The sequence below is a fragment of the Botrytis sinoallii genome (assembly GCF_014898435.1).
Source record: "Botrytis sinoallii strain Bc 23 chromosome Unknown BSIN_001, whole genome shotgun sequence".
Classification (NCBI taxonomy): Eukaryota; Fungi; Ascomycota; class Leotiomycetes; order Helotiales; family Sclerotiniaceae; genus Botrytis; species Botrytis sinoallii.
In genome coordinates, this window is record NW_024066028.1 from 3,849,075 (window position 1) to 3,874,089 (window position 25,015).

A 25,015-nucleotide genomic window follows, 5' to 3' on the forward strand; every position below is an offset into this window, starting at 1 on the left:
ATGAATTCAGACTTGCATTGTGATTTTGGTGGCATGGGGGGCATGTAATGGTACGAATTGTATGAAGTGGCGAGACTTTTGCTAGGGTTAATGGTTGCTTAGGGGTGGCTTCTTTTTATCGAAGGAGAGATAGAGCCCAGGCTCGTTACTGAAATCAATGAAATTTGAGCATAACAATAAGTTTAACTTTGGGTGGTGAATGTCAGTTTTGGTATTCGTGCTGTTATCCTACTACCAAAGCAATATTGAAACGCTAAGTATATGTTTGAGCATGCGTGCCGTTGACTAGAACGACACCACGAGCAACCGAGATTTTGTTTTTACAATTTTGATATTTCCAACATCTTCGTCAACTTTGGTTCCTCTTTAACCCAGAAGCTTCTTCACCGTACTAGGAGGATTTCCACACTCTTCCAACAACTTTTTATGGCCCTCCATAGCCCCCTTACAAAACGCTTCTAAATCCATCTTCTCAGCTCCCTCCCATTTCCCATCCGCACCCCCATCAAAAACTTCCATACTAAACCATCCTCTGAATCCCGTTCCGAGCACCGCTCTCGCTACTTCTACTATAGGTAGATAACCCCCGTTATATGGATATGGTCTAAAATCATGACTCCATTTACCCCTCGCTCTCAGCTCTTCCTTTTCCTTTTCAGCAGGGGTGGTGGGGATAGGTACAGGCGGTTTATATGCGTCGGAGATTTGGAGGAGGTAAATTTTCTCGGGAGGAACGGTGGTAGTGAGGGATTGCAGAGATTGGGTGAAGTTCATGTGGAGTTTTGCTTGGGTTCCTAGATGCGAGATGAGTCCTGAAGAGGTGCTTGGGTCGCCGTATTCGCCGCCGGCGGTTTGGAAGGTGTCGAGACAGAGGCCGATGTTGGGGCGGTCAACTAGTTTGACGATTTCCCAGACGGAGGCCCAGGTGGGGGCGTGAGTTGCCCAGCACCTAGAGGCGAGCAGTGTCAGCTTGCGTCGATAAAGAATGGGATAGGATCACCAGTGAGTGCATGGATTGACGGGAGACTTCCCACCTTTTATTACTAATAAATCCATTCTTCAATTATTTGATATCAACACTTGATGATTTGATTGTTTTAGATCGAATGAATGATTGTAACAACGTCCAGGATATTTGATCCGATATATCAAGATATATTCACAAGTCCATTTATATAGTGTCCCGTCAATCCGTACACCCACTGGTGGATGGAAAAGGGAAAGAGAGGAAGAGGGGTTTCTCACCAATTCTCATAAGCAAGACGAAACTTATGTTCCGCGAGCAAATCACACAATTCCCTCAAATCATCCGCCAAAACATGAAAGTCTGACGAGATATCTGGCGAATCCGAACTTCCCACTTGCAACATATCGGTACCCACAGCCTCCATGATACGAATCCAACCCTTCGCCCGCTCAAAAGCATCTTTCCTTTCATTCGATCCCTTTAGCCATCCTTCGAAGTTCGAAAATGGTTGTAACATCATTATTCCCAAATTGTTCTTCTCGCATAGTTTTTTGACTTCGGTTCCAGCTGAACATAATGAATCGTAGTCATTTTCTTTGACTTCTTTTTTATGAAAGGTCGAAGCGAAGGAAAGGAGATCAGGAAAGCCAAGTTCAATGGCTGTGAAGCCTGCGGAAGAGATTGCAGAAAGTTTAGAAGAAAGAGGGGTTGAAGATGTGCCAACAGAGACACTGGCGAATGACGCTGGGATTTGATTGAGAGATTCGGGAGAGATGGTCATGGTGAAAAATTGATTTGTTTATTTGTTTAGAGGAGTTGTGAATCCCAATTGAGCTTGTAAATTATGGATGGGAGTCAAAACACTGAAGGTGTTGATTGCTTTTTATATAGGAAGTGACGTCAGGAAAGTGGTGGGGCAGTTGTTTCACGTGATTATTTATCATAGAAAAGAGTTTCGGAATCATTCGGGAAAGCACTGTTGTTCCCCTGTGTCAGACGTTTCGCAGGATCTGGAGCTTGGTGCTGGTGGAGAAGATTGTATGTTTGCCAATGTTTGGGTGACATCGGCAGTATCATCGGCCGGCTGCAACGTGCATATACGCGATTCATGATATACCGAATCCTCTCATCCACTCGAATGATACATGTTACTCCGCCAAGTTGCATGAAGTGTATCTGTGGGTATTCTTTCATGTGAAAAAAACAGGCTTTTAGGTCCATCGAATGTAGATTGATAAAGGGTAAAATAATAACACGTACCATACTTGTGGTAATTGGGTATCTCAAAACAGAAAATATGTCCATGTCCGGTGGAAAAAGTGAAACAATCAAGGCTTTTTGAACTCCTCCTTCTGCTCCATGGTTTGTGAAATGAATCCTCTCAATGCGGCCCATCTACTCGCAGTCCCTGAAGCAGCTGGCACTTCTTGACCCTCTGCAGCAGTGATGTCTTTTGGTTTCTCCTCCGTAACTCCAGCCAATTGTGCCATGTTCTTTCCAAATCTCTCCCTCTCCATAGCCTCCAACTTCTCCCTCTTCTTCGTTGCTCCAGGTCGACTCTTCATACTCTTTTGCTTGATCTTTCCACTCTCTCCTCTGCTAATCTTCTCTAAGCCTTCTCCCTCAAAATCTGGTAGTGCATCTGCCAGACTTTCTAATGTGGTAACCAATTTCTTGTTTGGACGTCTGCGCTTCAGAGGTTTTGAATTCCCTTTTTCGATACGGTTGACAAAGGCGGAATGTTTAATCGTTCGCTTGTCCTTCTTGGACTCGATGAATGAATCTGATATAACGGCACCTTCGCGATGCACAGGTGGAACGTGAATACCTGAGCCTGCTTGAGAAGCCTTCGCGCGCATAGAATTTCGCTTTTTGGGTGCAGTGGGCGCCTGTGAGGATAGTTAGTTTTGCGACTCTAATCAGGAAAGATAAGTATTCTTCCAGACGTACCATGATCGCGAATTGATTATCTCTTGAAATCTAAAGTGTCACAAGAAAAATTGCTTGAAAATTGGCGAAAATTGTCAGTGAGAGCTTTGGAGGTAAAAATGTTCACTGGTGCATTGAAAGCTCCAAGGTCTAGGTTAACTTAGCGAATAAAAAAAGTTGTCCGAACTATTTTTATGAAGCGACTTTCATAATTTACCTACTCACCTACGCTATAAAAATCACAACCACAGGAAACCAATATGAATTCTGCTGAGGAAAAGGCAAGTGCTTTACGGTGCCAAATAGCTGATGCCGAGACCCAACTTGCTTCCCTAAAACTACAATTATTGAGTATCGAAGGAAAAGATGTCAACTCAAAGGATCCTGGAGTTACAGAAGAAGAAGAAGGTCTCGTGACTCATGACGAAAGCAAATGGCCCATGAGTTTGGAAGAATACAAACGATATGGAAGACAGATGATTGTGCCTGATATTGGTATTCAGGGTTAGTTGTTAGATCTCTGGACCAAAAAATTAATTTTGAATACTTTACTGATCATGATTTAGGACAATTACGACTTAGATCAGCTTCTGTTCTCCTAGTAGGAGCTGGAGGTTTGGGATGTCCGGCTGCTGCATATATCGCCGGTGCTGGAGTTGGCACTGTTGGAATTGTCGATGGAGATACTGTAGAAGAGTCGAATTTACATCGACAAATATTGCATAGTACAGACCGAGTAGGTGTTAATAAAGCTGTCAGTATTGCTAAATATATATCTGGGTATGGATCCTCCCCAAAAATCCTGGCGAGCATACATACTAACAGCTTTTTAGCTTGAATCCAAATGTAAAGACAAATATCTACGAAACACATCTTACGCCCCAAAACGCACAGAATATAGTCAAAGACTATGATTTAGTTCTCGACTGTACTGACCACCCCACATCCCGTTATCTCATCTCAGATATATGTGTTCTTCTCCAAAAGCCACTCGTTTCAGCCTCAGCTCTCCGAACAGATGGCCAGTTAATAGTTTTGAACAATCCTGCCTTACCTCCTGGTGATCCATTAGGTGGTCCATGTTACCGCTGTGTCTTTCCCACACCACCTCCACCCGAAGCGGTGACGAGTTGTGGCGATGGAGGAATTATCGGTCCCGTTGTAGGTGTAATGGGAGTTTTACAAGCTTTGGAAGCTATTAAACTTATTGCATCTGGAAGATTGGCCGCCGTTGGGGAAAATAACGAGACAAGCTCTACCCCCAAGACGAATCCTACTACAATGTTGTTATTCTCTACAAATGGAATGTCGCCATTCAGAAATGTCCGTTTGAAGGGTAGAAGATCAAATTGTTTCGCTTGCGGAGAGGAACCTCAGTTGTCTCTTGAGCAGCTGAAATCTGGTTCAATGGATTACGTCTTGTTTTGCGGCATGGCGCATCCTGTCAAGTTATTGAGTGACGAAGAGAGGGTTGAGGCAAAAGATTACGAAGAATCGATAAGAAGGAAGGAAAAAGATCATTTGTTAATCGATGTCCGAGAGAAGGTGCAGTTTGATATCTGTAATATTGAAGGATCACACAATATACCTTTCTCATCATTTCAAGGCAACGGAATCAACAAAGATCGCCCACTATCGACGCTCACCGATGGTCTGAGCCCAAAAACTCCTATATATGTCGTTTGTAGGCTTGGGAACGATTCTCAAGTAGTCACAAAAAAGATGAAAGAAATGGGATTGGATCTCAAAGGCGACAGATATATTGGTGATATCAAGGGAGGTTTGCGATCTTGGAAAGAACAGGTAGATAGCTCTTGGCCCGAATACTAGACTCTAGTGTCAAAATCAAGACGTTGAATATTCAAAGGAGCGAGATTGATATTTGAGTTGGTATTGTGTGCCAAAAGTGCATAATGTGAAGCACCATAAGGAGTGGTTCCATGAACGCCAAAATCGTACAACTGCTTGCTAAGTTGATGTTCTTGCTTGCCATAAAAAACGATAATCATTACAACCCGCCATTCCTTCCACCATTTTCCCTATGCGTTCCTAGTTAGGTTGGGTTTTACACGTATGTTTGTCGTTTCCTGTTGAAAGCTCTTTGATCCTTCAACCATTGCCTGTAACCGGCTACACTTGAGATTTTCTCGCCGTAATAATCTAAACAGATCAATTAGCAGTATTCTTTTATCGTTCAATTTCCCCTTCACATGAACCTCAAATCAAACGTACCAGGCACAGGATTCGCCATTGAACTCGCACTAGGATCCACCCTATACTTCTTAACCCTCGCATAAAACTCCTTCTCCTTAATATCCATCTGCTGTCTAAATTTCCTGTTCTTCACATTGAACGCCGCAGTCCCCAAAATTGGTCCGGTCAACCATCCAGCTCCTCCACATGCGAATGTTACTAATCCCAATGTAATGAATGGATCCAATGGAATTTGTCCCACCAGTGCATCCATATCCGTATGTGTAAGAATCTGCGCACCAATTGCGAAACCACCAAATCCCGTGCCGATGGAAGAACCGAGTTGGAACCAGCGACGAGTTCGACGGAGCTTGAAGAATGTATTCCAATCTAGAACTTCTGTTTGCGCAGCGCTGGACTTTGAGGTTTTGGTTGCTGAGGAAGATGTAGTTGTGGATGCAGAACGAGTAGAAGAGGTACCGGATTGGAATTTGACATTGCGTTTATAGTTGGGAACCAGAACTCGACGTCGCGAGCTTGGGGTTTGAGGATCTGAAGTGCGAGGAGGGGTAGTTGATGCTGTTTGATAGGTACATGATGTGAGGAACGATGGCTGTATGCGGCAGCTAGCTGCTGCTGTTCTTAATGTTGGCGCTGAATACAGCATTGTGATAGAGAGAGAGGTAATTGCAATATCTGGTGAGTTTTTGTGGTGATGACGAAAATTGAAAGCTTTCTTGAGAGCTTGTTTGTTGATCCTGGTATTTTGATATCGATGGTTGGGTTCAAACCGGTTATTATTTTTCTTAGGGCGGCGGTACTATTTATGAGTTTTGAGCTAGCGCAGCAAGAGCTCGAAAAGACAATGATTCATTTTAGTGACTAGAGTTCGTAGAGAAAAAATATAAAGTAAACAGACTAGGTAAAGTCATTAAAAAGTCGATAATAAAAAGTAAATTATTTTTATTACGTTTTTAGATATAAAGAACGATTCTTTCAAATTACTACTCGAATTATTTAGATTAAGTATTACTCTTTCGATTTCAGAGTCTTTTAAACAACTGATTATTAACTTAATTTTTATTATTAAATGAAAGTAACTAAAGTTTTATTAGATAATAAATAATAATAATATAAAGTAAAAACTATTATCGAAAATTTATTTCTAAAGATAATATTTTTAAAAAAGTAATATTTTAATAATTTCGAATTAATATCTTAACTATAGAAATCTTTTATAAAGAAATATTATATATTAAAGACTAATTAACTTATTAAATTACTAATAAGAATTTCTTTATTAATAAAATTCCTCATCTTAAAGGATTTCTAAAATAATTATTAACTCTTTCTTAATTTTTTCTTTATCAAAATCTAAAGATTCTAATAAATATACTTTTTAAGTTTCATTTTTGTTTCTTAATAAAAGTTAAAGATTAATCTAAATTTAGTAGAGTGAAAGATTCGCGTCTTTATTAATCTTAGATTAAGTTAATCTGATCTCTAAAACAATCTCAACTTCAATTTTCTTCAACACAATTTCGATTTATTTAACGGAATCAATTTCCCTACGGGGAGAGAAGAGTCTCCTTTAATAATAACTTGTTCAATCTGTTCATTTGACTTCTCAATGTCTTCCGAAAATAATTCAGACTTCACCGGGGAAGATACGTGTTTACCAAGATCAAAATTGGCCTTCGATTTCAGAGTAGTCGAAAGACCGATTTATAAACCAAATAGCGGTCCACCGCTTCAATCAATTTCACTCATTCCTCCTCACGAATTAAAAGGAATTATTCTTGATTGTTTTCCATACCCGAAGCCAAACGACCCTAGCCACTTCCTAGTAGGCTATGAACGGGAGCCACATAATCGCATTATTATACACCCAAATAATATACGCAATTATGTATCAGAGTATACTTTGGAAAATTGGGAGCATGAACGGAGCACCGCAGAAGAGAATCGTCTTATTAAAGAACTTCAACCTCGTTTGATAGCATCAGAAAAAGCAAGAGTGTTGCGAGAATTGAAAAAAGCCGGAAAATCACGTGATGATCTCAGGGAGGAGGATGCCGAACAGTATCAGGCTTTGGGAATGCCGAAGAAGAGGGGCAGGCCTAAGTCTATGGCAAGTGTTTTCAAGCCAGCACCCAAGCCAGTATCTGATCAACCAAGTGGGAAGCGTGGACCTGGAAGACCTCGGAAAGTGGTGTCAGTTCAAGTTGTTTCGCCTACCATCTCTCACCCTCATCGGCCTTCTTTGTCTCAGCCATCCTTATCTCAGCCATCTCTATCTCAATCATTTGCTAAAGCACCAAGAGCAATGCTGGAGCATACAATTGCCGACTCGGCAAGCGAAGAGGAAGATGAAGATACCGATTTAGCGCTTGATGATCAGCACAACCAAGGGGCAACCCATATATCCAACACCGCTATGAATTCGTCTACTATCCTGAGAGTTACAAGTCCGGCAACGGAGCGTTCTAGTCAAGGTCAAGTGAATAAGACCCCTATTCAGTCACCACAGAAGTACAAATCCTTCAAGATGTCACCTCACGATCGTCCCAAGAAAGCTGCAATTCTTCCTGGCATGAGTGTAGACGCATACCCATACGACAATTTGAAAGCCAATGCTAGCAATAATAAAAAGAGCATAAAGCTCGACAAAGGTTCAAGCACCCAGAACCAATCTCCAGCAAGCCTTCAGTTACCCCTTCTATCAAGTGGCGAACAGTCCACTGGTCGTACATTTCAAGGCACAAGTCAGAAACCTCAATCTAAAATTGTCGATTACTTCAAGGATTCTGGTACTAAAATCCCTGCTTCGAAGACGCTTGATGTGAACCGAAATTACGAGCCTTCGTCTAGTTTGAAGCGCAAATCTTCTCCATTTATAGGACGAGAAGGCGAGTCAAGTGGAAAGTCCCGAAGTAAAACTCGAAGACTTGGAAAAGGCTCCGACGATTATTATGATGCCGAATACAAGGGAGCTTCGAAGAAGAGGTCTGGGTCACCAACCATTGAGAATTGTGAAACAAGCTTCGAGCCAAGATCAAGTGCACGGCGTGGAAGCGATGCTCTCAATCTTCGTAGCTCTAGAAGTAGAAGTCGACGACTTGAATCTTCTCCTGGTAATAGGATGGAGCTCGAGGATGAGAATGAGGATGCGATTGAAGATATGGATGAAGATGAAGACGAGCAGAAAGACTCGCAAGAAGCTTTTGGCGGCAAACCGCCAACATGGGATATAAAATCAATCTTGGATCACAAGTACGAATGGAATGACGGTGACAACAAGCAAGAACTGTGGTATCTTGTTGATTGGAAGGGAGATTGGAACCCGACATGGGAGCCTGCCAATGGCATCTCGGAAGGGGCCGTTGATGACTACATCGCTTCGAGGCAAGCTCAAGGACTTGGCAATCTCTCTGTTTCAATTGACGCGATAGATATAGGGGGAAATGGTAATTCGTTATCACGAGGCGATGATCTAGAATGCAGTATTGAGGACGACGAGTACTCGTAGTCTTTGTTCCAGGGAAGAAGTCTGAACTCTAGGTTTTGAAGGAGAAGAAATGGCACATTAAACATAGAGCAACGAGACAAAATTTTGGAGATAAAGTTGGGGGTGTGGATAACATTGTATCTGGCATCGGTGGATTATTAGGAAAATCATAATGGGAGGCGTCTGAGGCTATGTTTGGTAGATTTGAGGCACATTTGGCCATTATTCGCAAAATGACTCGAAGTCTTAGGTAGGCAACGAGAATGGTGATTCTCATAATTATTACAGATACCCAATAGCATACCACATTAGCAGTTTTCCCGAGATTTTGCAGAGGTATTCGTGCAGGGTGTTTTTGAGGTCTAGTCTATGCATGAAATACCAGGAAGAGCAAGTGCTACCGGGATTTATGACAATTAGGCAATTGATCGCTAATATGGGTGTACCCGCCTCTGACCCCCACGCGTAGCTCGCATTATCGACGTTGAGGATTGGGGACTCGGGCTCAAGATATATAAATGATCACAGCTGTACTATCTGCATTTGCTTGAAATTAGATACTTCCCTTCCTTGCTTCTAAACTTATCTTCCAATCTTGTTATCTGAACGCCATTTCTACGTTCATATGCTTTATATAGGCATACTGGGCCGATTACCAGATTTGTTCATTTAGATAAGCAAGCTAATATAAAACGTTGCGAATTTATTCCTGTCCAGTTCAGAAAATGGCATCTACAAAAGTGGATCTCGCCTCTCCCGAACCCTACATCACTCCCGCCGAGATCTACAGCGGTGCCTCATTCAACATCGGCGGCAATCCCAGCCCAGATAATTCTTCATCGACCCCACCAATAACTCTCCGTATAGCAACCGGAGGAGCTGGTCAATCGGGGCTTATCCGTGCTCTAGCCAATAAGTTTATCGAGTTCGAGATAGACAAAACAGGTTGTCCACGATTCAGCATTGCATGGTTATTATCAGATACGTCTGCAAGTTTCAACTATTTGGGAAGTAGAGCGGCGGATTGTAGCATCACTTATCATAAGATTGCAGAGGAGATAGCTTTAAAGCAGGGAATTGCAGAGAGGAGGGAGTATGCTTGGAGAGATCATTGGCTGCTTGTTGGTAGGTTGTTTGCTTAGCATGTGTGGCTATAATGTTTGCTGTCTCGTCTGGATGACCATATCCAAGCTTCATTTGAAATGACCCATCCTGTTCTGATGATTTCTAGGACCGAAGAAAAACCCTGCCGGGCTTCCGCTGGATAGTACAGACGACTCTACAATATTTGATCTATTCGGTCAGTTGTTTATGGCTTGTGTAGAGAATCCAAACATTAGATTCTTATCCCGATATGATAAATCAGCCGCCAATATCAAAGAATCTTCTATTTGGACAGCTATCGGTCAAACTCCGTGGGCACATCCATATTCAAGTTGGTATCATCGCTACATAGAGTTTCCGTTTGCTGCTTTGAGAGCTGCATGTGCGCTAGGCGAGTACACAATTACGGATAAGGGTACATGGTTGAGTATTGAAGAAGAAATTAGAGATAAGATGAGTATTTTTGTATGCTATGGTTCCATCTCCAAGATGTGTGTTGAGCTAATGTATTGTGTAGAAAGCGAGCACAGATGCCCCAGATGATCCATTATTGAATCCTGCACATATATTAGTAGGCACGAGAGGAAAAAACATAGTCATGGCTCATAAATTTGCAGATTGGATGATAGCAAGGGACGGTGGACAGAAGGTCATCGAGGAGTTTGAAGTGAACGGTGCTATCTTGTACACTGGTGCACCAAACTCTTAAAAAGGCAAATATAGTGAATCAAAATTCTCCATAAGTTCCTTCATTCAAACCATCTGAACAATTAAAGCATTCAGAAAACTTAAAGTTTTGGCTGAAAGTTTAAAATATTTGGAGGGATTGGAATTTTGGAGACAGCGAGTGCATCGCCAAGTATAATTTTATCAAAAATTTGGAGATTTGCCATGGAGTTATTTCTACATGATGTATCGCGTGGATCACGTCTAGTATTGTCATTCACTCGTTCTAAGAAAAGTATCCTCTTTCTTCAGTGTCACAAGTTGGATAAGAGGGGCTAATATTGCAAAATTGATATTTTGAAACACTCAATCTGAATGAATATAGTTAAATCAATAAAGATTTTGCTAGCAAGCCTTGGTTCTTCCACAATCACGAGCTTCTGGATGTTATGGGAATTAGCACAATCGCATATACCCCTTAGAACGTCAGTGAGTTGAAATTTGATTCTTTCTCGTCAATTCTACCATCTGACTTCTCCATAGCATAGAAGTCCCTCACAATTTCACAATCATGGACGCTCAAGGCAACGAAGAGGAGCAGAATCGACGCTTTGAAGTACTCTCCACTAGTACAATCGCGCACGATAGAAGGGGATCAGCAAAAGTCGGAAAACTTCCATTCGTCAAGACTATCACCAAACAAGCAATCACTCCAAGACGGTCATCTGCTGGCGCACTTGACACCTTTCCACTTGAGATACAACAAGAAATATGCAAGAAACTCGATTTCGAAAGCATAATAACATTTAGTAAAACAAGCTACGCCGCTAAGATCATCGTCGACTCTGTTTTTTCATTTACAGAAATCACGTCAAAAGCCCCTCGCTTGTTGAAGGCTATCGCTGAACTAAAATTATTGCATGTCCACTCGTTAGCAACCATAACTCATGTATTGAGCCTATCGTCTTGCGATTTCTGTCCAAATTACGGTTCTTATTTTTTCCCCTTGACTGGTAGTCGGTGCTGTTTCTTCTGCTTGTCTACTGAATCAGAGTTTTCTCTCATACGCAAAACTCAGGCAATTGAATTCTTCGGTTCATCTTCCATCAAAGACCTGCCATCTGTATTCGCGAGGATGTTTTGTCTCCCAATTCCTCTAACTAGAATGTCAGAGGTAGTCGAATGTTTTAGCGCCCAGAAAGTCGTCGATATGTGCAGCAGAAGAAGATATGATACAAGACAGTAACATACTGCTTCCGGGGATCAATTCGAACCTTCCCAACACCGCCGAAATTGGGGACCAGATCATCGTTCTCAGCCCACTTATGCAGTAGCCGTCAGGATCCCATTGCTAAAAGATTCAGAATCGCCACGTTGCATGGGAGGGTACTATTGTACACCATGTGCTATGTCTTGGACAAAATGGGAAAACACCGATCAGCATAGGTTTTGGCAAATACGCGTGATGAGCCCACATTTTGAAGACGGTTCAGCAAGAAAGATTGTAGATCATACGTTGAATCTCCCAGTTAGAACGATAGATGAGCACTTTAAGCATATCGAAACTTGTGCGAATGCTCGGGCATTTCTATGGAAGAGGCGAGGCTACATTTCAGGAAAGAAATGAGTTTCGAGTTTGAGCAATACCATTATGTCATTTCTTCTCGATCATCTCATCTTATCTCAATGTTTCGGCAACAGGCAGGTTTTAGTCTATGTTGATCGATAGCGGAAGAATGTATAATATTGTCACAACTTCGAATTCATTCAGCATCGCAATGGGCGCTACTATCTAGCTGAGCAGAAACTGTTCAATTTGGTTTTCTCCAAAGTCCCTTCTCCTTCCACCGAACGATTCAATCTCCCAAATACAAATCATCAAATTCTACACTGACGGGATCTTACCATGTTCTTATACGATGCAGTCGAACTCTCCTCGGTGATTGAGTAGGGAGCATGTGATACCCGAGTTTTCAGTTATCATAATACGAACAGAGTTCGCTTTTGGGGGGGGGGGGGGGGGGGGCTAGACAAATTGCGATGGGATTTCAGAAGAGGTAATACACAAAATGAGCTTTTGCAGTATATGCTGGCATACATTCATCCAAGTTGCTATGGCATTTGGATTAAAAGCTCTTTTTTTCAGAAGGTATGAATTTATTAGAAAGTCAGTGGGGGTATTTGATAGCACTGGATGTTCTCTCCACTTCGATTGTACTATAAAGAGAAATATGTTGAGCATCAAAAAGAGAAACTGTATCAAATCTATTTTTGGATTATAGCTTCTGTGACTTCAACGCCGCGTCTATGCGTCTAATGCATGATGGATGAAGGATCTCTAGCTCTAGCTGTTGCTTGTTATGATACTCCCCAAGAGAACATAGCCACCTATGGAAGCAATTTGCTGGTGAGATATGAAGTGTGGATCTTTTATTAATTTTCCACACATTCTGGATATCTATGCATGAGAAAGATTACAAACATACGCAGTCAAACGATGAGCTAATAGTTTATAATTACGTTCCATGTAAGTCTGAATTATAATCAATAATTAGCCATGCTCACTTATCATTACTAAAGTCTAGTTTTGGACAAAAAGCTACAAGCTGATGACATATATTGATAAGTAAGTAGAAAGAGCAAGTGTTAAATATAAATCCCCAGCCCTCCCTAACTACTCTCGACTAATAAACCATGTTCCTATATACCGGCTGCTTACTGACCGCCATCAACCTCGTTTCCCCTTCCCAGCCAGTCGACCACGCAACAAACTCTTTCTTTAATCTCGTTCCCATCCACCAAGCCACCTCGGATAGTAAGACTAGATCTCCAGTAGTCGCATTTTCCATCCCATTCCATTTCCCTTCGCCAAGCAAACATCCGAAAGTAGCTCCGAAACGGTCTTCTCGTCTGAAAGACAGCCTCATCTCCTAACACACTATATTCAACCGATTAATCCCAAGCAACAGCTTCCTGAAACGAACACCAGTGATATAATCTGCGTCTCGCCAGCCAAGCCAACACTAGCGCACTTGCACCACGACAATTTTCGCCATCTCTGTAATCAAAATTTCTCAATGCCAACCTTGAAAAATCTCCTCAAGTACCTGCACGAAACGCGATATTATCTTCCTGTCTAAACTGATGATTTCGATTGACGGAATCAATAACCGGTGCCACAATGTCTGGTCTTACTTTAATTAATACCTCGGCGCCAGCTTTCTGAAAAGCAGGTCTTTCTTGAAATCCCATCTCGCTAGGCAATTTACTTGCGGCTTTTGCTTGTCTGCGTTCGGATCGCGAATAGTTTGTCAATTCAGCTGTGTCGCGGAGGTCAAATCTGCCGCAATTCGTATCTAAATCCGAATTCTGCTCTCTGTTCATGGCCCGAATTGCCATTCCATTGTCTCGACAAGTTCATGGATAGTACTTGGAATCTCATCATTGCGGGGTGACATACTGAAATTCGAGAGTCGAGGTTCCCTTTCCTGAGCCCTCATCTTGCACACATAAAATTCATACTTCACAGCTCGTTTACTTTTGTAAAATGCCATCAACGACATATCCTGACTATGTGTATTCTCAATATCAAAATTCGGACGTGTGGCTCCGTATTTGCGTTGAGAAAACGCATATGCGACAGCACGACGATGAGCCAGGTTATTCGGATCGATCACCATCCACACTACCTCGCCCTGGTGATCCCGCTTGACTAGTGCGCGGACTTGAGCTTGGTCAATAGTCTAGACTAGAAGACTGAATGTAAATTTTGAGATTCTGAGAGTAGTTCAATATTAGAAATAGATTTATTAGATCCGGAAAGCATATGCCTTAAATTTTCAGACTGCAGTCCAGATTATTGAGATTCCTGACCATACCATATTCTACCCTACATTAAACTCGACCTCCCGCCAACCTCTGTTCCCCCTTGTCCATTCGGCATATCCCCACTTCTTCCCACAACAAACTCCCTATATATTCCCTGTAACCTCCTTCGCTCGTCAGCACTAATACTTGGTCTTGTACCCTCCAAACTCTTTACTAGATGTTTCCAGAGAATGGTGACTTCTTGTTGACTCTTAACTTCCTTCTGTTCTCCTCTGTCTTCGCTCGAAACATCAATACCCTTGGCTCTCAGTTTCTCCTTCTTCTTTGCCTTTTTGATCTCTTCCAACTTGGCGGTAATTGCAGCTTTCTCAGCAAGTTGTTTGGAGCGATTATTACCAGCTTTTGCGCGAGTCTCGGCTTCCGTCCGATCCTCATCTTCACCATAGCGGAACTGCACAAAGCTTCGAGGTCCGCTGGATGCTCCATTTGTCTTAGCACCATTACGTTTTCCTCCAACTTCAACTGGTTCATGGTCACCAAGTACATCGTGAATGGCTTCAAGTTGCGCATTGGATATCAAAGCCTGAAGATCTGCACCAGAGTAGCCTTCAGTCCTACGAGCAATCTCAAACAGCCCTCCTTCAGGGCTGTCTCGGACTTCTTCGGATAACTTCAGCTTTTTGCCTAGTGCCTTAAGAATATCAAAACGATCATCCACATTTGGAAGATCACATATAAGGGACTTGTCCAAGCGACCCGGACGGAGTAATGCCGGATCAATTAGATCAGGTCTCGAAGTAGCTGCAAGTACATAAACTCCGGATAAACCTTCGGCACCATCCATTTGTGTCAACAATTGATTGACTACTCGATCAGTCACACCAGTAGAATCATGACCACGCTTAGGGGCTATAGAATCGAACTCGTCGAAGAATAGTACACAAGGTCTAGCAGCTTCAGCTCGCTCGAAGAGATCGCGAACAGACTTTTCAGAAGCACCGATGTATTTGTTGAGAATTTCGGGTCCCTTGACACTGATGAAATTCAAACCACATTCTCCTGCGACTGCACTTGCAAGGAGAGTTTTACCACAACCTGGGAATCCATACAAGAGTAGACCTGATCGCAATCGCAGTGGACATTGTGCAAAAATTGGCGCATAAGTAGTAGGGTACTGCAATGTCTCAAGTAGAATTTTCCGGGTCTCCTGCAATCCTCCGATCGAGTCGAAGGTGGTAGTGGAAGTCTGAAGGGTGACATTTCGAAGCGACGCCGGAGTAAATCCTTTCAAAGCACTGTCAAAATCTTCTCTTGTGAGTCGAATAGAACCACTATCGGCGTTTTGCAAGGAGCTTGAGACTGTCCGAATCATTGCTTCGCTCCTAGCTCGTGCTACGAGAAGGACGAGGTCTCCAGGCATGTAACCATCAGTTTGACCAGCTAGGTCTAAGAAATCAAGATCTTGATCAATAACATAACCATCGCCTTCCGATTTCTTGGTACCTTCCGTACTCGAACCACCCACCCAATCAGCACCGTTGTATCTCTCGCTATTATCTGCTGTGCTTGGGCGGCTACCAGATGCCACTGATTTTGTCGTAATTTCCGAGATGGCATTTTCCATAGCAACCTTTTCCATAACTCTTCTTCGCCCTTCTTTGTTTGGAGCTTTCAAGGCGACAATCTCTCGCACGCAATGACAACCGATGATATTTTTATGAAGTGACTCTTTCGCTTGAGCGGTGGCAAGTAAAACAACGTTACTGCGATGCCCAATCAAGTATTCTCTAGCAATTGCAATTATCTTCTCGCTAATTAAATCACTTCGGAGGTTGTCATTGCCTACTTCAAGCTCTGTTTCTGCGGGACACAATTTGTCAAGATCATCCAATATCACAATAGACTTTCCACCGATTCTTGCACCCCATGAGGCAGCCAAAAAAATCCGGTCAAATGTTTCGCGTATGGTTGAGACACGTGCCTCATCAGTAACGAATTTTCGACACGAAAGATATGTGGTATGATACCTGCCATCTTGCCGTAATCGATGTGCCAAGTGCTGAACTACTGCTGTTTTGCCAGACCCCAAAGCACCAGTGAGTAATACGGAAGACAAGTGCGAAAGGTGTGAGTGTAGTTGTTCTATGAGGTTATCAATTCCCACAAGAACAGGAGCTTTTGCACCAAGACCATCGATCGCATTTGCTGCAAGGGTTAAGGGTCTTGGAATAGCGGGTTGAACCTCAAGATTGAATTTCTTTTCCGAACCAAGAAACCAACTACAAGACTGCTTTGCGGACTCTTGTGGTCCTTGCTCCAGACGAATCATTCCGCCTTCCCAACTTGATGGGAAGTCAGAACCTGATGGCTTGCCGAGTACCAAGCCATCAGTCAATGGTCCTTCAAAAATGCCACTATTAGAACCATTCTTGCTGTACATTTTCATGATTGATTTTGCAGCTTCTTCCCGCTCAGCTTTCGATTCCCCACCAAATTTGAGACCTTCACTCGCTTTTCCCGTGCTAGATGTATAGGGAAATATCTTGATGTGTGGAGTACCGGATTTAGAAGTGGGCTGAAAAGTTGGCTTTGAAGCTTGGGATGGGGCAGGCGCAACCCTTATCACACCTCCAACCATATTTTTACACCCCATGGAGGCGCAAAGTGAACTCGATAACGCCACATGGTATTGGTCTGGTGGTTCATCCCATGTCATCAATCTAGCTACTACCTTCGATGCAGGCTTCCCGGCACCACCGGTATTCTCATCTTCTTGTTGTTGTCGTTGTGGGTCGATTGGCTCTTGTAGAGTAGCAGGCTTGACAACGGTAACGGTGACCCAAGTGAGCCCTTTTAAGGAGTCACCGAGAATGAAGTCGCCATCAACCCAAATTTTCAATCCTCCATCATCTGCATCTTTCTCTTCTTCAAACCACTCCCCACAAAGTGCTCTGTCAATTCCTCTATAATACATAGCCGGCTTCGTTTCTTCACTTCGTCCACTTTTCCGACGTACCGCACTAGAAACACTTCGTCCGCCAACACTCTTCCTTGAAGATACACTCATATTTTCGCCCGTACTTCGTGATGGTTTCGATCTTGTTTTCGGGGCCACAATAACTTCTGCATCTGGTGCTAGCTTCGTGAACGCAATATTTGAAGGCGGAGCAGGAAGGAGAGACGTGACTATAATATTGGCAGTCGAGGTCGGTGAAAGGTGTAACGTAAGAGGATGCGGCAGTTGTGATGAACCACTCGGTGAAGTAAAGCTTGGATTTGGTAATGCGCGAATTTGATTGATGAAATTGAGCTCAAGAAAATTAGCATGCAATTCTATAATCTCCCAATCTTCTGGCGTCAAAGGTTCAATATTGATGGTATGGGCGACTGGAGGATCGACGTGTATAGTCGCTGTAATTTTCTGTCCATCTGATATTCCCAATGTTCGCGCAAAGGTTGCGTCTATCTCTACAACCTGGACTTCTTGCTCCCTACCCGATCCCCTCGTGCCACTTATCCCATCCCTCCCAACAATTGGTGCAAGCTTGCGCTTGCTTTGCATACCCGTCCATCCCACGAAGATGGATCGTTGAGTCGGGGCGCCATTCGTTTGATTTAGGCTCTGCGGAGGTGGAAGTCGGTAGTTCAATTCTACAATCACATTTTGTGCAAGCTATGGAGTGTGAGTGTGTGATTATGAGGTAGATAGATTCGTTGCGACTTACAGCATTGATATTAACTAGTAATGAAGATAATGATGAAGGCAGGTTAACCAAGCAATTCTTTAGATGAATTAATGATATCTCTGCAGGTGTAGCTTGACTACCACGTCCTTTTAAGTTTGAGGCCATAATTAAATGTATTACAATACAAATCAATATACCATATTGAGGGAGAAAAAGATAGAAAGGAGAGAGATTCCCAAAAGATGAAATGCCTTGAGCATTTCAACTGACCGTCACAAGTTCACCTCGGTATATCATTTCTGGAGCGCATACCCACCCGTACCTGAGAGCTGCAAATGCGGTTCCGCTTATTCATGGCATACAGTACAGTACCACTTGACATTTAACCCTTTCCAAAATAAACTCAAAATCAAAAATATATTATTTTGCGGTTGAAATGACTGTCAATTTTTGATTTCGTATTTTAGGATTTACCTTTCCAATTTGACTGATTTTAAATCATTCAGTTGATTTTAGATGTCAATTTTTTGTATATTTTGAACGATGTAACCATGATTAGGCGGAGCTGCGTGCCACAAATAGCTTGATTAGACACGAAAATTCACGAACCGTTGACAGGGGGATTGAACTTTACTATCAGCGCGTGAATTTCAATTTAGAGATTTGACTGAGAGATTCCTCAATTCAACCTCATAAGCCTTTGCGCCGTCAGCCCCTCCATACTAATCTCTCTATTACGGTCTTTCATTACTTGCGCAAAGTCTTGAATCTTTGATTAAATTCTAAGTGTATCAAGGGGCTCTGAGCAAGATGGCGCTGCTTCAATACAAAGCTCCCGTCAACTATGAAGCTCATCAAGGTATGGAGTTTTCAATTACTGAGAATTTCTGTGATACTGATTCAATTACTAGAGGCTTTCGAAGACTTTCTTTCCACCTTCAAAACTTCTCCGACTGCGAACATTACCCATGCTTTGGGCGGCATGAACATTGATGAGGATGATTTCAGCGATGACAACGATATGATGGATGACGATGACGACCAGACCTCAAGGAGGCAGACCAGAGCTCAAGCAAAGGTTCCCAAGTTGAAGTATCTGGAGTTATTACAAAAAGTTGCGGACAGATACGAGGATGAAATCACAATTGAACTGGACGATTTAGCCAAAGTATAGCGACCGCCCCTCCATCTGTTTGATATACTGACAGTTGTAGTATGACGACTTACTGGATGAAGCTGGAACTCCTCTCAATCTAGTCAACTCAATTGAAACCAACGCAAAGCATTATCTGGATATTTTATCCAAGGCGGTCGATGCAGTGATGCCACAACCTACAAGAGAAATCAAGTGAGCTGAGCTGTAAACTTGCTGTGGTTTGTTTACTAATTAAGTCACAGCTATAAGGATGATGTACTAGATGTTCTCATGTCGCAACGAACAGCTCGAAATAACGCCTTACGCCGTGCTGCCGCCGAACAGAGCGATATAACGGTTGAGCCCGAACTCTTCCCTGCCGAACTTACAAGAAGATATACTCTGAATTTTAAACCATTAACCGCTTCCGGAGATACTTCCAAAAAAGCTTTGGCAGTGCGACAAGTTCGTGGTGAACATCTTGGTCATCTTATTACCGTTAGGGGTATTACTACAAGAGTTTCAGATGTTAAGCCGACTGTGGAAGTAAACGCATATACTTGTGATAGATGTGGTTGCGAAATTTTCCAGCCCGTTGGATCCAAGACATTCGGGCCATTAGTTGAATGTCCTTCTCCCGATTGTACTACGAATCAAACCAAAGGACAACTCCATCATTCCACTCGAGCTTCAAAATTCCAGCCATTCCAAGAAATCAAAATCCAGGAAATGGCCGAACAAGTCCCAGTTGGTCACATTCCTCGAATGTTGACTGTCCTATGCCACGGAGCTCTGGTTCGACGTATCAATCCTGGAGATGTTGTCGATATTGCAGGAATTTTCTTACCTACCCCATATACTGGTTTCAAAGCCATTAGAGCTGGTCTTCTCACTGATACATATCTTGAGGCACAGCACGTCACTCAACACAAGAAGGCTTACGAAGATTTAACTATTGATAGCCGAGTTTTCAAGCGAATTGAGCAATACAGAGCATCTGGCCATGTCTACGAATACCTTGCAAAATCCATCGCGCCTGAAATTTACGGTCATTTAGATGTGAAGAAAGCATTACTTTTACTGTTGGTCGGTGGTGTTACTAAAAGTATGGGTGATGGAATGAGAATCAGAGGTGATATCAATATCTGTCTGATGGGTGACCCGGGAGTGGCAAAATCTCAATTACTCAAATATATCACCAAAGTGGCACCCAGAGGAGTTTACACTACCGGTCGTGGAAGTAGTGGTGTTGGTCTTACTGCAGCGGTTATGAAGGATCCAGTAACCGATGAAATGATTCTCGAAGGTGGTGCGCTGGTACTTGCTGACAATGGTATATGCTGTATCGATGAATTTGACAAAATGGACGATACCGATCGAACTGCAATTCACGAAGTTATGGAACAACAGACAATTTCCATTTCCAAGGCCGGAATCTCTACGACTTTGAACGCTAGAACTTCCATTTTGGCAGCTGCCAATCCTCTTTATGGCCGTTACAATCCCAGGATATCTCCAGTGGAGAATATCAACCTTCCAGCAGCTTTACTCTCCCGTTTCGATGTACTATTCCTTATCCTTGACACTCCTACAAGAGATAACGATGCTCTCCTCGCTCGCCACGTCACCTATGTTCACATGAATAATAAACATCCTGATACTGAAGGCGTTGTCTTCACACCACAAGAAGTTCGTCAATATGTTGCTCAAGCTAGATCCTATCGTCCAACGGTTCCAACGAGCGTCTCTGAGTATATGGTAAAAGCCTATGTCAGAATGCGTGATCAACAATCTCGTGATGAGAAAAACAAGAAACAATTTGCTCATACCTCTCCTCGTACCCTTCTTGGTGTCCTTCGTCTATCACAAGCTCTTGCTCGGTTACGTTTCAGCGAAGAGGTGGTTCAAGATGATGTTGATGAAGCTCTTAGACTTGTTGAAGCATCGAAAGAGAGTTTGTATGCTGATCAAGATGGATATAGAAAGGATTCTAGTCCAAGCAGTAGAATTTACAACATGGTTAGAGCTTTGGCCGAAGCTGGTCAATGCAGACCTGAAGAGGCGGATGATGAAGATGATGAGACTTTGGGTATGGAATTGAGTATGAAGAAGGTCAAGGAGAGAGTTATTGCCAAGGGATTTACTGAGGATCAATGGCGAGCTGCTGTTATGGAATACACCGATCTTGATGTAAGTTCTCATATGTTTTACCCCTTCAATGGGATTTTTGCTAACGATGTCATTAGATCTGGCAAACGGCTGGTAATGGAACGAGATTGCTATTCGTCATGTCAGAGGCAGCGCATATGGCAAGGGATGAAGAGTATGAAATGGAATAAATATATCCGAATCAATGAGATAAAGATCATATGTGTGTATGTAATCCAGGCGTTTGTGGATTAAGGATATCCATGTGGCGTTTTATTGTATCAGCTGTGGTGAGATACCAATAGAAGAGCATTAGTTGAATACCTACCTATTGTCAATTCAGTTCTTAGTACCTTCCTCCTAAGCCGTGTTGATACTGGTAATACTAGTGATACCTATCCTCAATAATTGGCATTCACAAGCCTTTCCAAACCTCCTCTCATCGTCTTTAATCTACCTACCTAGCTGAAGACAGTAGGTTGTACTCGGAAGAAAGCTCCTCCAGACAATACCTAGGTACCTAGGCAATGTTTATCCCGAATGAGAACTTGGATATGATGAATCTCAGATTTTGTAACACTTTGCCTTAGAAGAATTGCGAGAGCAGGGTACAATTTATCCTTAGAATCTATAACTACAGAATCGGGAGCAAAGTATTTGTAGAGTATTTTTATATACTAGTTATATATATGTGATTGTATATATATACAAGTGTGTATATAAGTGATTGCAACTGTGATTGGATGCGATTTATAACATTACTTTTCCTTTCGAAAAAGTTTGTTCTCAAGCTTTATAATTATTTAATCTGTAGATATATTAGCAATCCTAATAAAGCATTATTGTTTATATTATAATATAGCATAATAAACAGGTATGTATACAAATTTTGCTTTTTTCGTAACAAAAAGGTATATAGAAAACAAAGGAAACCGTTCTGTAGTCTAGTAATAGTGTGAAGCCTTTGAAATATATAGATTGCTTGAATTTCCCTTTTTTTTTCAAATCTTTTCTGGTTATTTATTTTCTTTATATTCCTTAATCAATAATCAATATACTTTTTATATTATTAAGAAAATACAGCAATAAAAGTAAGTTGTTGTTAGTGTAGCTGAAGTAACAAAAGGATATGTATGTAGTAATGAGTTGTTTATTTTTCTTTTATATTTATTTTATTAATATACTTTTTTATAGCTTGCAGTAAAAAAAGTGTCTACCTCTTTTGTTATATAAAGCAAATATCCTATTAAGAAAAAGAAAGAGTCAAGCTGCAATAGGAGTAATAGTAATCTTGTTAGTGAGGAGGAGGATAGTAAAGAAGATAGGTTAAACAACGAAGATATATATAAATAAGACTTTTTTTTAATATTTCCGATTTACAATCGGCTTATTTAACAAATATAATTATAGATATTAAAGGCAATGTGCTTAAGGATGAGATCAATCTTTGATATGCTTATTAAATATATCCATTCCATCATCTTCCAAAACAAAATTCAAAGAAAGAATATAATCCCTTAATCAATCATATTGATAATTACAAAAAAAAGTTTGCTAACAAATTGATTGTAACAATATATCATTTTCGTAATCTCGAAAATGATAATAAGATAATTGAGAAAGATATTCTGAAGGCCTTGTATTAAAATCAATCTGATTACAAATTCGATATATCTTATTGTAGAGATATTGGTTTTATTAATATCAACAAATAGAAATCTCTAAATAAAAGGTTACTAAAAAAGACAGTATTATAACAGGAATAATATATTCAAAAGAACAATTGGGTTTATACTAACTGTATATACAATTGTATTTCCGATAAGGGAGATAATATCTGTTATTGACTTTCTAGATAATCGTCTGATTAATTTCGCTGTCTACTTTATCTAGCTAGTAAGTATAAATATGAGTACTTATCTAATAAAGATATGTGTAAGATATTTCTTCAATATTAATCAGCTATTATTGAGTATAGTAATATAACAAAGGTAAGTTATAACTTTATTAGTTTTTAGTAAAGTTAATTCTTGAAATAATTTGATATACAGAAGGAGCTAAATGTCATGGATTGCATTCAATTGTAGCTGCGATTGCTTACATATGCACTTACATACGTATACGATCATATGTATATAGCTAATATATAAAAGCGCTCTATAAGCACTTTGCTCCCGATTCTGTAGTTGTAGATTCTAAGGATAAATTGTATCCTGCTTTTACAGTTCTTCTAAAGCAAAATATCACATTATCTACAACTCACTATACGATCATATAGCCATCTAATAGCCAATCAAATAATACCTTATAACTATAATATCTTCTTAAATATATCGAGAACGTTCAATATCATTTATAGGAAAAAGGCTGATTCCAAGTAAATCTATTCGATAAAAGATAATAAACCCTTAATATATAGAATTACAAGTATTACTATTATATCCGATCTATTTACCTCAAAGGGATTCTATTGCTCTCCCCCTTTTGCCAATTGAGCACTTCCAATTAACAATAATTAATTTTAATAGAGCAATGGTTATAATCCTTATGATTCTAATGTAAATACTGATAGATATGGAAAGGATAAATAGTCTGGAAACGATTTTTCAATTGAGGTATTAATTTTTAAGAGTAGTATATTGATATATACTCTCCTATCACAGGAAGAACAAGTGCTAATCTTTAAAGATTTTGAGGATTTACAGAATGAAATTGTAAGATTTAAAGACAAATTGTTATAGTATAATCTTAATACCATTTATTCATTTCAATCTCCAAGATATTAATAGCAATATTATGCAGATTTCTTTGTGAATTGCGGAATCCGGATTTCTAATATTTTAGTCAATTCTATTAAGAGAGCATCTCTTATTACCAGGAAAAGGAAGAATAAGAAAAACCTTTGTTTGTAAAGTCAGTCTTTGCAACAATCCCTTCCAAGTATTAATAGTAGATCCCTTTCAAACCCGGTTGCTCTATTAAGTAATCTACAAATTCATTGAATATCCCACTTGTCACGGGATCACTTCTGGGAGTATTCAGAAGCTTTACCGCTGAGCTAAACGCCCAAAAGACTAGGAGGTAGAACTGGAAGTTCTACCTTACTCTCACATATATAGCAGGACAGGACAGGACAGAAAGGGCTTAGTGTCACCCCGTGACACCACTCTTGTTTACCTATTACTATAGTAAAATATCCGTATATTTCGAAGCTCATTAATCTTTCATTTAAACTCAAAGATGATATAAAGTCGAAAGTAAGCTTTTGATAGTTATTGGTTACCGAGCGACTCGAACTTTACAAAAATTCGTTTATTTCAAAAGTGTAATGGTGATTTTATATAATAGATTAGATGGAAGGAGAGGTACAAGAATATGTGTTTTCGTTGTACACTTAAATACCCTGTTTGATAGGATAGCAATTAATCGATCAGCTTGCAGTTATTTACAAGAATCCAATCAAAGCCGATTATGTACGAATTGAGTATGAATACTGAATTATGTTTAATAATATTTAATGAGAAAACTTTCTAGTATGGTATTGTAGATTTAGATTATTAGTTATACAAACGGAAATCACTAATCTGATAACTCTCCTTTGCGATTTGAAAAGAAAAATATTTGATTTCCTTTGATGAGCTATTGGCCTCTATATTAACAAATACTATACTATTGAGGATCTGACTACCAAACTTACTAAAATCAACAAACTCGAAATTATATTTCAAGAATGCAATCATTACAGAATAACTAAAAAGATATCTTTTAGAAAGCCATCTAGTAATATCAATTTATTGACTATTTCTAAAAATACTCTTTGTTTATTAAATAATTCGAATTTATTTATTCAA

General features: G+C 40.7%; 10 protein-coding genes across 10 annotated transcripts; 5 read left to right on the forward strand and 5 right to left on the reverse strand.

Moving 5' to 3' along the window:
* Window positions 1-181: 181 nt before the first annotated feature.
* EAF02_000877 (uncharacterized protein) lies at window positions 182-1,873 on the reverse strand. The gene is made up of 2 exons (XM_038896925.1): window positions 1,246-1,873; window positions 182-949 (listed from the first exon to the last, which is right to left on the reverse strand). Exons 1-2 carry the CDS (start codon window positions 1,746-1,748, stop codon window positions 367-369), a joined length of 1,086 nt encoding a protein of 361 aa, XP_038763784.1. The 5' UTR covers window positions 1,749-1,873; the 3' UTR covers window positions 182-366.
* Window positions 1,874-2,295: 422 nt separating this feature from the next.
* EAF02_000878 (uncharacterized protein) lies at window positions 2,296-2,920 on the reverse strand (the record flags this gene model as incomplete). The annotated part of the gene is made up of 2 exons (XM_038896926.1): window positions 2,296-2,856; window positions 2,918-2,920. 2 exons carry the CDS (start codon window positions 2,918-2,920, stop codon window positions 2,296-2,298), a joined length of 564 nt encoding a protein of 187 aa, XP_038763785.1.
* Window positions 2,921-3,156: 236 nt separating this feature from the next.
* Window positions 3,157-4,726, forward strand: EAF02_000879 (uncharacterized protein; the record flags this gene model as incomplete). Its single annotated transcript, XM_038896927.1, has 3 exons — window positions 3,157-3,400; window positions 3,463-3,676; window positions 3,730-4,726. 3 exons carry the CDS (start codon window positions 3,157-3,159, stop codon window positions 4,724-4,726), a joined length of 1,455 nt encoding a protein of 484 aa, XP_038763786.1.
* Window positions 4,727-4,961: 235 nt separating this feature from the next.
* EAF02_000880 (uncharacterized protein) lies at window positions 4,962-5,756 on the reverse strand (the record flags this gene model as incomplete). The annotated part of the gene is made up of 2 exons (XM_038896928.1): window positions 4,962-5,056; window positions 5,129-5,756. The coding sequence occupies 2 exons, from the start codon at window positions 5,754-5,756 to the stop codon at window positions 4,962-4,964; spliced, it is 723 nt and encodes a 240-aa protein (XP_038763787.1).
* A 963-nt stretch (window positions 5,757-6,719) lies between these two features.
* On the forward strand, window positions 6,720-8,618 carry EAF02_000881 (uncharacterized protein; the record flags this gene model as incomplete). The annotated part of the gene is made up of 1 exon (XM_038896929.1): window positions 6,720-8,618. One exon carries the CDS (start codon window positions 6,720-6,722, stop codon window positions 8,616-8,618), a length of 1,899 nt encoding a protein of 632 aa, XP_038763788.1.
* A 704-nt stretch (window positions 8,619-9,322) lies between these two features.
* EAF02_000882 (uncharacterized protein) lies at window positions 9,323-10,410 on the forward strand (the record flags this gene model as incomplete). The annotated part of the gene is made up of 3 exons (XM_038896930.1): window positions 9,323-9,722; window positions 9,829-10,166; window positions 10,219-10,410. The coding sequence occupies 3 exons, from the start codon at window positions 9,323-9,325 to the stop codon at window positions 10,408-10,410; spliced, it is 930 nt and encodes a 309-aa protein (XP_038763789.1).
* Window positions 10,411-10,938: 528 nt separating this feature from the next.
* EAF02_000883 (uncharacterized protein) lies at window positions 10,939-11,613 on the forward strand (the record flags this gene model as incomplete). The annotated part of the gene is made up of 1 exon (XM_038896931.1): window positions 10,939-11,613. One exon carries the CDS (start codon window positions 10,939-10,941, stop codon window positions 11,611-11,613), a length of 675 nt encoding a protein of 224 aa, XP_038763790.1.
* Window positions 11,614-13,466: 1,853 nt separating this feature from the next.
* EAF02_000884 (uncharacterized protein) lies at window positions 13,467-13,766 on the reverse strand (the record flags this gene model as incomplete). The annotated part of the gene is made up of 1 exon (XM_038896932.1): window positions 13,467-13,766. The coding sequence occupies one exon, from the start codon at window positions 13,764-13,766 to the stop codon at window positions 13,467-13,469; it is 300 nt and encodes a 99-aa protein (XP_038763791.1).
* Window positions 13,767-14,256: 490 nt separating this feature from the next.
* EAF02_000885 (uncharacterized protein) lies at window positions 14,257-18,216 on the reverse strand (the record flags this gene model as incomplete). The annotated part of the gene is made up of 2 exons (XM_038896933.1): window positions 17,921-18,216; window positions 14,257-17,868 (listed from the first exon to the last, which is right to left on the reverse strand). The coding sequence occupies exons 1-2, from the start codon at window positions 18,044-18,046 to the stop codon at window positions 14,257-14,259; spliced, it is 3,738 nt and encodes a 1,245-aa protein (XP_038763792.1). The 5' UTR covers window positions 18,047-18,216.
* A 123-nt stretch (window positions 18,217-18,339) lies between these two features.
* On the forward strand, window positions 18,340-21,568 carry EAF02_000886 (DNA replication licensing factor MCM7). The gene is made up of 5 exons (XM_038896934.1): window positions 18,340-18,740; window positions 18,793-19,049; window positions 19,096-19,229; window positions 19,280-21,206; window positions 21,263-21,568. Exons 1-5 carry the CDS (start codon window positions 18,692-18,694, stop codon window positions 21,353-21,355), a joined length of 2,460 nt encoding a protein of 819 aa, XP_038763793.1. The 5' UTR covers window positions 18,340-18,691; the 3' UTR covers window positions 21,356-21,568.
* Window positions 21,569-25,015: the final 3,447 nt, after the last annotated feature.